The 12908-nt window shown below is 41.8% G+C and overlaps 1 protein-coding gene and 1 pseudogene across 6 annotated transcripts in view; both read left to right on the forward strand.

Moving 5' to 3' along the window:
- LOC118334802 (rho GTPase-activating protein 12-like) overlaps window positions 1–12832 on the forward strand; it is a 53603-nt gene extending 40771 nt beyond the window's left edge. For 2 of the 6 annotated variants that reach the window (XM_035670868.1, XM_035670873.1), the window contains 17 exons: window positions 286–546; window positions 2243–2449; window positions 3003–3083; window positions 3904–4032; window positions 4911–4985; window positions 5693–5754; window positions 6079–6160; window positions 6500–6622; window positions 7524–7625; window positions 7758–7856; window positions 8336–8438; window positions 8814–8933; window positions 9555–9653; window positions 9892–9969; window positions 10103–10237; window positions 10507–10612; window positions 11348–12832. In XM_035670868.1, coding sequence (XP_035526761.1) covers window positions 286–546; window positions 2243–2449; window positions 3003–3083; window positions 3904–4032; window positions 4911–4985; window positions 5693–5754; window positions 6079–6160; window positions 6500–6622; window positions 7524–7625; window positions 7758–7856; window positions 8336–8438; window positions 8814–8933; window positions 9555–9653; window positions 9892–9969; window positions 10103–10237; window positions 10507–10612; window positions 11348–11522 — 2037 coding nt within the window. In that variant the 3' untranslated portion in view covers window positions 11523–12832. The remainder of the gene's footprint in view (window positions 1–285; window positions 547–2242; window positions 2450–3002; window positions 3084–3903; window positions 4033–4910; window positions 4986–5692; window positions 5755–6078; window positions 6161–6499; window positions 6623–7523; window positions 7626–7757; window positions 7857–8335; window positions 8439–8813; window positions 8934–9554; window positions 9654–9891; window positions 9970–10102; window positions 10238–10506; window positions 10613–11347) is intronic. The other 4 variants (XM_035670870.1, XM_035670869.1, XM_035670871.1 and 1 more) reach the window with 4 other exon arrangements.
- LOC118334800 overlaps window positions 1–12908 on the forward strand; it is a 344242-nt pseudogene that overhangs the window by 143711 nt on the left and 187623 nt on the right.

A 12908-nucleotide genomic window follows, 5' to 3' on the forward strand; every position in this document is an offset into this window, starting at 1 on the left:
TGTTCAGCAGAAACTCTGCAGATTAAATCACTTCTGCTCCACGTGGATTTCAGTAGGAACGTGGCATTAACAGTGTGGGAGAGAGGTGTTTGATGTATGCTCCGGGGGTGTTTTTAAGGTGTTTTGCAGGTGCAGCTGTTGATTTTCACTCTGAAAGCTGTGAATTTTTTACAGCATGGCATCATCACTCACTGTCGAGGAACTTTTCCCTGTTTATGTAACGGACTTAAATCCACTCACAGATGACTCACAGTTCACCTCGCTCTCTTTCTTTCTCCCCATCAGACGGTATCTTCATCAGGCCAGGGCCGCTCCGAGTCCCCTGTCTACACCAACCTCCAGGAACTGAAGATCACCCAGACCAACCTGCCGCCTTACCCCTCTGGCTCCCCCGTCCACGTGCTAGGCGACTGGGAGACCTACAAAGACCAGAACGGCAGGTACTTCTACTACAACCGCTCCACCCAGGAGAGGACCTGGAAGCCGCCCCGAGCCAAGGACACCAGCACCAGAGGAGAGAACCACAGTGCAGGAGAAAGCTCTGAGGTACAGATCATACACAGAGGGTTGGATGAAACACTCATGAGCCCCCCATACATTATTTTACATCTTTTTTATGAAGAACTAGAGTCCTTAATTAAGAAGTATCAGTTGTAGTAAAGTCAGCCTTTGGCAAATAAATCAACAGTAGTCACTTGTCACAATGGCTGGTAAGTCTTAGCAACAATTAAAAGCAAAAAAATATGTCTTTGTTCAATGAACAGGGGATTGGCTGCCTGGATTGTCAGCAAGCCTCTCATTACTCAAAACTGAACATGAATTACATGTGGCAAAACAATGAGAACAAGTAAAGCATGAGTGAAACAAAATCATCTGAAGGCAGATACTGTTAAGGCTGGGCCGAGTAGCTGCCATCCAAGTGAGAGTGAGGGGGATTATAATGCTACACGTAGTCATTGGTTCAAGAGATGGAAAAGAAAAGCAAAATTTTTTACAGGTACATTTTTTATGTCTGTGGGCCAATGTGATTTTAAAAAAGGTGGAGGTGGAGGTGCATAGGAAGAGTCTGTTAAACAAAGTTGTTCAGTTCACCTCCTCTCCATGACTGCAAACACAGATGTAATTGTGCAGCTCAGATGTAAACACTCAACAGAGGAGGAATTTGAGTAATGTGGAGAAAAGAGTTTTTGGGCCCTTGTGATTGCACACACGTGAACACCTGGTCACACATGGTTCTGTCATTTAAGTTGGCTGACACTGATCTCTCCTACTGTCTGAACGTCTGAGACAAAGTTTATAACAAACATTTCTCTTCTGATAGAATATATACTGACTAACCTCTGCAGTCAGACCTTTATCTTAGATTGAATTAATTCAAAATCCTAAGTTCAACCTAATAAATTCAAAGTATTACCACTAAACTAAACCAGTGAACAGTGAACTGAGTTGCACTGTTCTCACAAGCACAGAGTTACAAGGACTCACACACACACACACACTTGCTTATGTATACTGAGTGAGTGTCAAAGCATCATGAGTCAGAGACAGATATTAAATAGATAAGAAAAATACAGCATGCCAGTACTTCATCACATATTGTGACTGCCTTGTGATTAACAGACAAGTGGGGCATCTGCAAAATTGTTCTTTCACTGTTGACAGATTGTTCGGGAGATTTGAAATTGTCAGACAAAAAAAAAAAAAGTTTCATTCATTTCACAAAGCTTGATTGTGCACGCTCACCAGAGTAACTTGTTCTTGGCAGACTATAACAAAAAAAAACACAGGCAGCCTTTTGCATTGTGGAAGTTAGTACAGTTGTGATTAATGTGAACTGTATTTGTTATCGTCACTCACATAAACACACACACACGCACGTTGTGACACACCAGTTTAGCCTGAATCATTAGGGAGTCATTTCTGATTTTGAGCCGGCCTCTGTTTCATTAAATGGCTGTACCACACTGCCACCTACAGGCAAAAAGCAGTCACTGTCACTTCATTGATTCTGTGCCACACTGCAGCAGCCCCCTTCAGCCACACTGTCCAAAATCATGCATGAACATCAATGACTTTTAGCTCTCTGATGGGTCCTCTGGTTCTCTGTACTGTGTTAAAGTGGTGTTGGGTATTTTCTGATGATTAATTGGTTCTGGGTGCATGACTGTCTTCTCTCTTCTGTTAACTCCATGGTGCCCTCTCCTTTCTCTCCTCTCTCCCCCTCTCTTTGCACTGACGGTAGACCACTCCTCTCTCGCTCTCGCCGTCTTTCCTTCCCTTCCTCTCGCTCTCCATCGGTCGACTCCAGCCTCTGTCATCCGAGGACACCTGCTTCAGCACCTACTCTAGCCAGTCAGACAGTCAGTATGGCTCGCCACCGCGTGGTTGGTCGGAGGAGATGGACGAGCACGGCCACACGCTGTACGTCAGCGACTATACCAATGAGAAGGTACCGGCTGAACTGCGCTGCTCTGCTTTGTCTTTACTGTGGTGGTTTCTGGGAATGCATGTGGGAGCAGATTTTGGGTTGATTTATGGTAGATTTCCCCCTATTGTGCACAACTCAAATGTTTCCTCCGCACATATTAGGCAGAGTCGTAACACCACAGCATGAGAATGATTACTATGATTACTAGAGAAATAATGAAAAGATCAAACTGTTTCCTGCAGTGCCCCCATAAGGCAAAACTCATTATCCAGGAATAGTTGTAATAACACATGCAAGATCCAAAAAACGTATTTATTGTATAGATTTAAAGAAAAGTGACATAATGAGCATTCATGTGAAATGAAAGTTACAGTATAGTGCAAGGGTTCAGGAACACATGTAAAACCACAATGTTAATATATTTGTAACATTTGATATCATGAAAAACACATGATATTAGGTTTGTCTGTTGGTCAGTAGGGTTGATATCATTACAGAAATACTTAGTAAGTAATGCCAGGACTCACAATAATGAGTCTTGTGTTTCTCCTGTTGTCCATGTGTGCACCACCAGTGGTTAAAGCACGTGGATGAGCAGGGCAGACCGTATTACTACAGTGCAGATGGTTCAAGGTCAGAATGGGAGCTGCCAAAGGTAAGACTATACATACTCATACTCAGAGAGAGTCACTCTGGTGAGCGCAGAAACCACAAGTTCCCCACAGCTGCTTCTTCTAGTTATTTCTTTTTTGTCTGACAATCCATCCAGAACCGATTTCAGTAGATGAGTTATAGCCACAGATTAATATTAATGGCGCTATGTGATTATGGCTTATAAAATGGATGTTCAGTTGTACCATCACGTTAACTCTTGGCAGAATCAGGCACACATATTTAGTTATAACTGAGGATGTAAACTTGATACAACCACCTTATGTGTATATATGTGCGTTGAATTAATGCAATTAAAAGTATACCAGACAACAAAAATATATTTCTGCACACACCAGGATAGTAGGATTGGCACTGTTTTATTACATTGAAAACAAAACATAAAGGAGCAAACTACACATTTTGCGTCTTGCTTCATTCGCTCTGTGCCATCAGATGTGACTATAAATGTTAGCAGGAACTCCAACAGGTTCACATTTCAATACAACACAGTAGGCAAAAGCAAATATAATTTACGATTCAAGATTAAATATACATATTACATTACACAAGACAATGAGATACAATTTATATCAGAGTGTCAAACTGGCTATTTCATTAGTTTTATTTTGTTTGTAATGTAAAAAGTGTCAATCCTAGTATCCTGGTGTGTGCTGGAATGTATTTTTGTTTGTTTTGTTTTGTTTGGTTTTATTTTGCTCTGCACCAGCTGGCACCCAGAAGAGAAGCACTGCTGTGACATTTTCTATTTATTTGTTTATTTTTTTTGAGTATATTAATACAGTATGATTCCCTCCCTCCAGTACAACATCTCCCCTCCACAGCCGCCCGGAGACGCGCCAAAGAGTCGCAGTTTGGACAGGAAACACGTGGAGCCCATCGTCCTGACCAAGTGGAGACACAGCGCCTACGTCCCAGACCCCAACGACAAGGTCTGACACCCAAGTCTGCACACTACAGACTTAAAATAACCTCTAATCTTAAATACTAAATTTCACTGCCAGCAAAGAAAATCTCCAGTGAAAATTTCCACTGCAAAGTACATTTTATAATCCATCTCTTGTGCCAGTTGTGATTAATGATTTTACCTGTGTATGGACTTCAAAGCCTTCTGTACAGAATGGGTTTGTCCATATGGAGCTGTTATTGTGATGTGTTCACTGGTAAAATGTATTACACAAGTTCAGAGTTTCAGTTGTAGACTGGTTGCTTTACAGCGGCTGTTAAAAACCAGGCGTTTCCGCTCAGGCTCCGCCCGCCTACACCCATACAAACACCAAGTCAGTAGCCTGTCCGACCGACCAATCCGTGCCCTGTCCCTTAATCTAAGCAGAAAATCAGCTTGCATGTTTAGCTTTACAAATCACACACCAGGAGTAATAATTACATTCCCATCTTTATGTCAAATTCACTTGGTTTCGCCTGATTCTGAGTTGATTGAGCGCATTCATTTGAATCATTCCACCAAAATGCTCAACATTCAATCATGAATTTGATGAACTTTTACATTTGAGGGTTTGGCCACAACAATACAGAAATAATCTGCCTTAAAAAATGCTAAAAGATGAAGTAGTTTGTAGTGGCAGCATGAGCACTGTGATAAATACCTGCGTCCACATCTAATTAATAATCCGCTGGTGCCTCCTGGACCTCCCACAGGTACTCGACACACTTTGCAGCATTATAATCTCACCGCTAATTGCCACCGCACTCTTTCATCCGTCTGTGTCTTCTTAACCTCTCATCATTTTCTCATTAACCCTTTTGTTGTTGTGACAGTTTGTTTTTTTCATCCCTGTCTCCTCACTAGGACGCTCCTCTGGGTCAAAAGCCCCCCTCTCCTGACTCTGACTCCTGCCCTTCGTCTCCCAAGCCCCCCACCTCTGTTAGTACTCACCCCTCACCTCACCTCCTCACCACCCACTAGGCTTAGCCCTGCGGGGGGGTTTAAGGTGTTCCCTGGTTGTAGGCAGGGACATGTGTTTGAGCTTATTGCAGGGTTTCTACACAGGTGTGGAAATAAATAGAGAAGTCCCAGTATACAGTAACCTCTGTCATCTTACATACGCTGATATTTTTTGCATTTTTTTTGGTACATTTGAACTTTAGCCTGTGTAGAATCCCTGTTTATAAGCAGTGCTGATGGGTAACTGTGCCCGAGGAATTGACTTGGACTTGTCAAAATGTTGTTTGTTCCTGGGTGCGTTGATTATTTGTGTTGTACCAGAATTTCCCTGTGTGTCAGAATCTGAAGCAAAAGATCTCTAACTGCTGCAGTAGTTTTGCCAAGAAATTCATGGTTTTACCTTTGCAATTTATTTTAATCTGATGCCACTTTCTTGTGTTTAGTCATTTGCCTTTCTTGAGTAGGAATAATGGTAGTAGTCTGTTGCCTTCCTCCAAGCTGAAAGCTGTAATTGTTCTGGTGGCGGGGTATTTTTTGATGGTGGTGGTGTTTTACAACGGAATGACACAATATTCAGCAGCTTTCTCTCATGTCATTCTGCTGTGGTTGTAAATCATAGTTTAAGTGGTTGATGTGTGCGTAACCTGCTTCTTTAAGGCGCGTCCTAATGCTTTCTTTCTCTCCAGCCGTCTGAAAAGTGCGGAGTTCTGAATGTGACAAAGATCACTGAACACGGCAAGAAAGTGAGGTGAGTAGCACTGAGTCTTTGGCCATAACAAGACCATTGTTAATATTCTACAGTATTATTGAGCTAGTTTTAAAGGTACCCTGTGGAGAGTTTGACCTCTAGTGGCACTGTGGAGCAATGTTTTTATGATGTTTGTTTTTTTATATCTATATCTTATAAAAAATTCTATTTTCGTCTTTTCTGTCTGAATGAGGGTCATTCTCGTACTGCTGAGCAGGTTTGAGGTTGAGTTGAGGTTTGATTCTTAGCCCTAATGTTGTTTAGTAGTATTAGAAGGTCTCTGCAGATTTACTTTTAGGACTCTTTATGAATTATCTGTTGCAGGAAGAACTGGACTTCCTCCTGGACCGTGCTCCAAGGATCCACGTTGTTATTTGCCAAAGGCCAAGGAGGCGGGACCAGCTGGGTTAGTGACACAAACCTTTTATTTAAAAAATAAAGGTTGTTTCATATCAACAGCAAGATCCTGTCTAGATAAAATACACAGAAACAGTCACTCAAGTTCATTGATTAGAGGGTGAGAATGAGTGTGTCATCTCTGTGTGATGCTGCTTTTTTACATTAAAGGACCTCCAGTGTTTTTGAGTGGGTTTGTCAGGTCACTCGATGGGAGTTGGGGTTGACATTTCTCTCTTCTACATGTTTCCCTTTCCTTCTCTTTCCATGCTTCCGTCTCTTTACCTTTGGCTTCACCTCCCCCCTCCCTCATCCTCCTTGTCGTGATCCCCTCCATCCTCCCATGCAGCCATACTACCACAGTGGCTCCCTCCCTGAATTTCTCCTGTCACTGTTGAGTAACTGGAGGCCGTCTGCTAAGAAACGTCCTGCTGTCTCCTATGGCTGCTCTGGGCTCGACAGAGCCTCCTCTGTATGTGCTTCCTCCTTCCTTTTGTGTGCTTCTCTCTCTCCTCCTCCGCATGCCACCTCCCTCCTATCTGTCATGCTCTGACCCCAACCCCTCTGTGTGTTATTCCTGGCATGGGGCAAGAACAATATTACTCTTTATATGCAAAATCGTTTTACTCTGTGGCTTGACTGTTGTTTTTTGAGTAATGGAGAAGTTGTGAAGTTCAGGCATTCATCAGTTGTAGATCATCACATGGAGGTCTGTAGGGATGTCATGCTTTCTGATTACATGAATAGAGCGTGACACACAGGCAGGATTACTCTCGGCTTTTAGTTGCATGTGTGCAGGCTGAAACTCACGAGACACCTGTGCTCATACAAAACCAAAGTTCAATGAGCTTAAGATTGGGTCATTTTCCTAAATCTCAACCAAGCTTGCATTAAGAGAGGAAAATGTCCCATTACTTAATAGAATTACCTTTTACATTAATTCAGAATTAATTGCATATATGTATATGGAACATATGCATGTATTCTGGTTATAGTTTAGGAAATTCCCATGTGTCTGTGGCAATTGTCAGACAAATACAACAATCAATAGATAATACAGTTAAGACATCAAACCACATACAACACAAACAATCAAAAGTCAAGTACAAGAAAATGTAAATGACACAACTATCATATCACAATGATTTGTTTAACAGAGCTGTACTGGAAGGTGTAGCTCAATTTTAGTCAGAAGTTAAAAACTTTGCACAGCAGTTGATCAGAAAGTTAATCTGTAGGTGTCCTTATTATCGAAGTAGCACATTTTCTTCTCATTTACACAAATTGTTGCATGGTTGAATGCTGATGACATCCATGAAGGCTCTCTGTGTGTTAATTTGCCCTCCTTTGATTCATTTCCTGTCTCTGTCCAGTTTGGAGGCGGTCAGTCCAAACCAGAGTTCACTGTGGATCTGAGGGGCGGCTCGGTGGATTGGGCTTCCAAGGACAAGTCCAGCAAGAAACACGTTATAGAGGTAGGTGCCCTTCCTCGATCTCTTCTTCGTTTTGAAAGCACTGAAAACTCTCAAATACAAACAAAACATCCTTTAGGTGTAGTTTCAGACATATTACCTCACTGGTACTTTGGGTCTTTCTCCTGGTTGCAGGTGAAGACTCGGCAGGGCACGGAGCTGCTGATCCAGTCAGAAAACGATGTCCTGATCAATGACTGGTTCCGAGCGCTGCAGGACACCATCAGCACCCATGTAAGGATCAACACCTTCACACAGTCCCAAAATGACGTGTCTCTGCCAGTGTTGCCAGATTGGACTGACCAAAAGTAGCCCAATTAGAGGCTAAAGCCTAGAACCTGTGCTGTCGTCATAAAGTGTACCAGTTTTTAGGAAGAGTGGATTTCTGTCACAGCTAACTTATGACTGTCGGCATATTCACTTTTTAAAGAAAACACATATTTTAAGTCGGATGTACTTGAACTCTCCAACTGAACACGAGCTGCTTATTTTAACCACTGGAGGAAACTAAAAAGATGAACTGTGGTATATTAAGTACAGTTTGCTCTACAAATATTTGTTTTTTGCCGGTTAATGAAGAGGAAACGTTGGATATCTAATCAGTGGCACCTTACTACTTATCTAGTTTGTTGTTTTGCTGCCCTGAGAGTCCAAAGGTGCAGCAGGCTTTACACCCAGTATCTTATTTCAATGTGTGTTTGTGTGTGTCTTAGGCCTGGGAGTCTGATGAGGCCATTGAAGAGGACATGCCGGAGTCTCCTGGTGCAGAGAAACACGACAAAGAGAAAGAGCACAGAGACTCAAAGAAAGGCAGAGGTCTGTGTGGTGTTTAATGATGTTAAACAAATTTAAAAATACAAGCATGAACATGTTTGCAGTATTTATAAGGTAAAGTACTTCTGTGTAAAACTGATAATAAATCACCATCAACTCAAATATTTAGGAGTCGAATTCATTGGAAAAAAAATCATATATGATAGCAGGGAAATATGAACAGGGTGGACACTTTACACAAGACTGAAAATGAAAGCTTAAAGTACAAAGTTTCTGTTTGGCTCAGTGCCCTACTCGCCCCTATAAAACAACTGCTTCTCAGTTTCATTCCCTCAAAACATCGAGCAGCCGTCATGCAGAACAGTGTGTTGAGACGAGTGGTGGACAACACTATCTTCTCCCATCTCTCCTTCGCAGCCATGAAGACCTCCACCAGCATGGACGGCTCCGACAACAAGAAGACCAGACACAAGCTGAAGAAGTTTCTGACCCGCCGCCCGACCCTGCAGTCCGTCAGAGACAAAGGATACATCAAAGGTACCAGAGGGCAACGAGTTCCACTTAGAAACACAAACTTTTGCTGTATTTGTGCACATTGTAAAAAAAGATTCTGGGATATTGTGCAATTCAAAAAGGTATCGCTGGCAGAAAAGTAAATATCAAGTTAACTGTATAAAGAATACAGTCTTTTAGGTTGATACTGTACATTTGTGGTGTTAGCTGTTTTTTTTTGTTGCTGTTTTTAACCTCAGAAAGGTCAATTATAGAGGAAACAGACTGGTTTTATTTCTTTACATACATCCATTTGCTCTAACCTTAACAATATTCTATTTTTATTTAATGTATCCTTCAACAAGCCAATTTACCCACAGGAATCAGGAAAGTTTTATAGTACTGTAATTATTAACCGGGAAAAGTTTTATAATTATAGTCATTTATACATTTGTTGCCTGAAGTTTGTTGCCTATGTGACATTAAAGAGCCCACAGACAGAAAAACCTTGCTTTTCTTTACCTGTAATAGAAAGTAATAAGGCACAGGGAGGTTTTGCAGCCCACTGTTAAGATCTGAGCGTCGATAAAAAGACATACTGCAACAAAACAAGGACTTTGGACTGTTTTGTGACTGTGGTTTTCTTCTTCCTTTCTGTGTGTTCAGATCAGGTGTTCGGCTGCAGTCTGTCCAGTTTGTGTCACAGGGAGAACACCACGGTGCCGATTTTCGTCAGGATGTGCATCGACCACGTGGAGAACAACGGTGGGTTCAGAATCAGATGTGTGTCACTTTACCTGACCTGAGTTTGAAGGAAATGATACTAGCTAGGGTTTACTGCCTCATGATAACATGAGTACTGGCCTGACCAACAGGATACTATCTTGTTTTGGGTGATTCAACTCTTCTGATGCTCAAAGCAAATAAACGAACCATAGGAACAACTGCAGATGCAGATATTACTGAGCTGATGTCAATGTCTGTCTCCCGTTATCCCCTGCAGGTCTGTGTATAGATGGGCTGTACAGGGTTAGTGGGAACCTGGCTGTCATACAAAAACTTCGCTTTGCTGTTAATCATGGTAAGTTACCGCTTTCTGAAACTGCCACTGGTTATTTAGAAGTATTCTAACTTGAATTCTGTCAGTTTCTTCTGATACGCTGTTATAAGCGTCTGTTGACGACACTGACTGAAGGGTTTCTGTGTGTGTCCAGATGAGAAGGTGAACCTGGCAGACGGGAAGTGGGAGGACATCCATGTGACCACTGGAGCCTTAAAGATGTACTTCAGGGAGCTGCCGGAGCCTCTCTTCACCTACGCATTCTTCCATGACTTTGTCAGCGGCATCAGTACGTGTTACATACAGCTGTACCACAGATATCTGGATTTATTCATGCGTTAACTCAGAGTTTAAAGCGAATGTACTGGAAATGTACTGCTACAAAACCCCAAACAATCATTCTGTCAGAATTGGACGTCTCATTGATGTCAGCCTCAGAGTTTGGTCACTGATTTTGTGCTCACTCCAAGAATTTTAACTGAATGCAGGGAACTAACTCTACGATGGCTGTGATTGTTCTCTCAGACTTTGATACGTGTTGTGTTTTCCACTCTGCAGAGATTTCAGACTACAAGCATCGAGTTCAGTCCATCAAAGACCTGGTCAGACAGCTGCCGAAGCCCAACCACGACACCATGCAGGCTCTCTTCAAACACCTCAGGAAGTAAGGAAAACACTGTTTTTTTATTGATTTTTTTTTTTTGTGGAAACCAGAAGAATTTTAATAGAAAATCTCAAGAAGGAGACACGATTCTCTACACATGAAAACAATATATATCACATACAGAGACTGACAGATGATTTTGGTTGTTAATGAATCTGTGAGTTTTCTTTTCAACAACCAGATTGTTCTGTCTACAATATGTCAGGAAATAGTGAAAAATGCCAATCAAATTTACCACTAAAGTCTACAAATGACTTGTTTTGTTGAACCCACAATCTAAGACATTCACATTCTGACTCTGGAAGCAGGAACCACAGAATTTTTGGCCCTTTACCTAATAAATCACATTTAAACAACTAATAGAACATCAGAATTGTTGTTTTCTGATGACAAATAAGTTAATTGACTAATCATATGAGCACATACATACATTTTTAGTGACGTTTAACCAGTCTTGCAGGGGACAAACACTGAAAAGGAAGGTCATAAGCACATTAATTGAGGGTCATCCACTGTATGCTGTTTACATAATACCAAGTTTGTCTCAACTCAATAATTGTGAGCACTGGTTTTTGAATGTCCTCCAAATTTGCATGTTTTAATGAAAATATTTATTGAACTCCGATTCTACCGCATTATGGGGAAGGTTGCCAAAGAATATTTCTGTAAGAAATAATGTTTGAATGATAAAAATTGTTCTTGTCAGCCTTGAGAGTTTTAATATTTGTCCTCCAGGGTGATCGACCACGGTGAGGAAAACCGTATGACCACCCAGAGCGTGGCCATCGTGTTCGGCCCCACGCTGCTGCGACCTGAAACGGAGACCTGGAACATGGCGGTCCACATGGTCTACCAAAACCAGATAGTGGAGCTAATACTGCTGGAGTACGAGAACATTTTCGGCAGGTAGAAAGAGACGCCGGAGGATGAGGCCTCTTTGTTTTTGTTCTCTCCCAACGCAGAGCTCTTCCTAACCCAGCATGGCCCTGCCAAAAACAGCCCGGCCTGGCTTGGCTCAGCCTGGCCCAGCCCGGCCCGGGGGCAGCTTCTCTTCATCTCAAACCAACCTGCGGTAACTGGCTTCTCCAATCTCGCAACCTCCGGACCAAAAGCCACGCAAATATGAACCAAAACATAGATGTAACAAAACTAGCGACCAAAAAAGTTTTAGACTCTTTGCACTTTTCAGTATCTCATTTTCTTCTGCAGCTGCGTTTGTGCCACTTTACTGCAAAGGTGACGCCCTCCTGTCCCGACACTGGATTCCTAAAACTAATACATGGGCCAAACAAGCCTCTAAACACTGCACAGACGGACTGAGAGCCTCAGTAGCCTCGATCACAGAGGAGGCGTCAGTATTGGAGGTTGGAAGCGGAGGTGCAACCCTGTATGTACTGTACTGTATATTCTATGACCTGTATAGACCGCACTGGGGAACCGACAGAAGAAACCAAACTGCTTGGCTTTAGACGTTTAGACACTAAGAGGAGAAACAGAGTTAGAACAAGGAGAAGAAGGGAAGATGTAGAGGTCTTTCATTTAGGAGCTATATGTCATTAAAGAACAATTTCTGCCCTTTCCGTGCTGTTCTATCTTTCACTTTATTTTAAATGTTTTGTTCCTCTTCTACCTCTTTCTATCTCTCTTAGGGCTTGTGTACACATAGTGTTTTTTTTACAAGTGTGTATGAGGCAGCTAGGGCTGCCTAGAGAAAAAGCGAGAGGAAAAATTCACAGATTACTGATATATCGCCCGCTACGGTGAATTTTTTAGCTGAAATGAAAATGGGCTGATATTGCATCGATATGATATATATGATAATGCTGCTTTCTCAAACAAATAACTTTCTAAATATTCTTTAACATATAGGCTGTATTGAACAAATTAACACTGAGAAGGTAAAGAATAAATAAAAATATAATAAATTGTACATCAGTACTGTAAAAATGATTTTTTTTTAAATTTGCATTATAATCAACAATAACAAAACAGTTTTCATGTCAGTGCATATTGGAAGACATATACATTATCGGTATACAGTACCAAGATGTCTGCGATAGGCAAACTATGCTGAGAGTTCTCTACTATGTTTTGCTGTCATTTAGCTCTTCACTACTGCCTGTTAAACCCTGGGCCGGGCTACACACACACACACACACACACAGCAGACGGTGAACCGCATGAAGTGAAGAGAGTTAATGACAACTTGAGTAAAACGTAGAAAAAGAAGAAAAGCGTTGTTAACAAACGTTCTGCGGCAAGGCAACAAATATTGCCTTGCCGCAGAACGTTTGTT

This window comes from Morone saxatilis, unplaced genomic scaffold, assembly GCF_004916995.1.
Source record: "Morone saxatilis isolate NCDOM2014 unplaced genomic scaffold, NCSU_SB_2.0 Contig23, whole genome shotgun sequence".
Classification (NCBI taxonomy): domain Eukaryota; kingdom Metazoa; phylum Chordata; class Actinopteri; family Moronidae; genus Morone; species Morone saxatilis.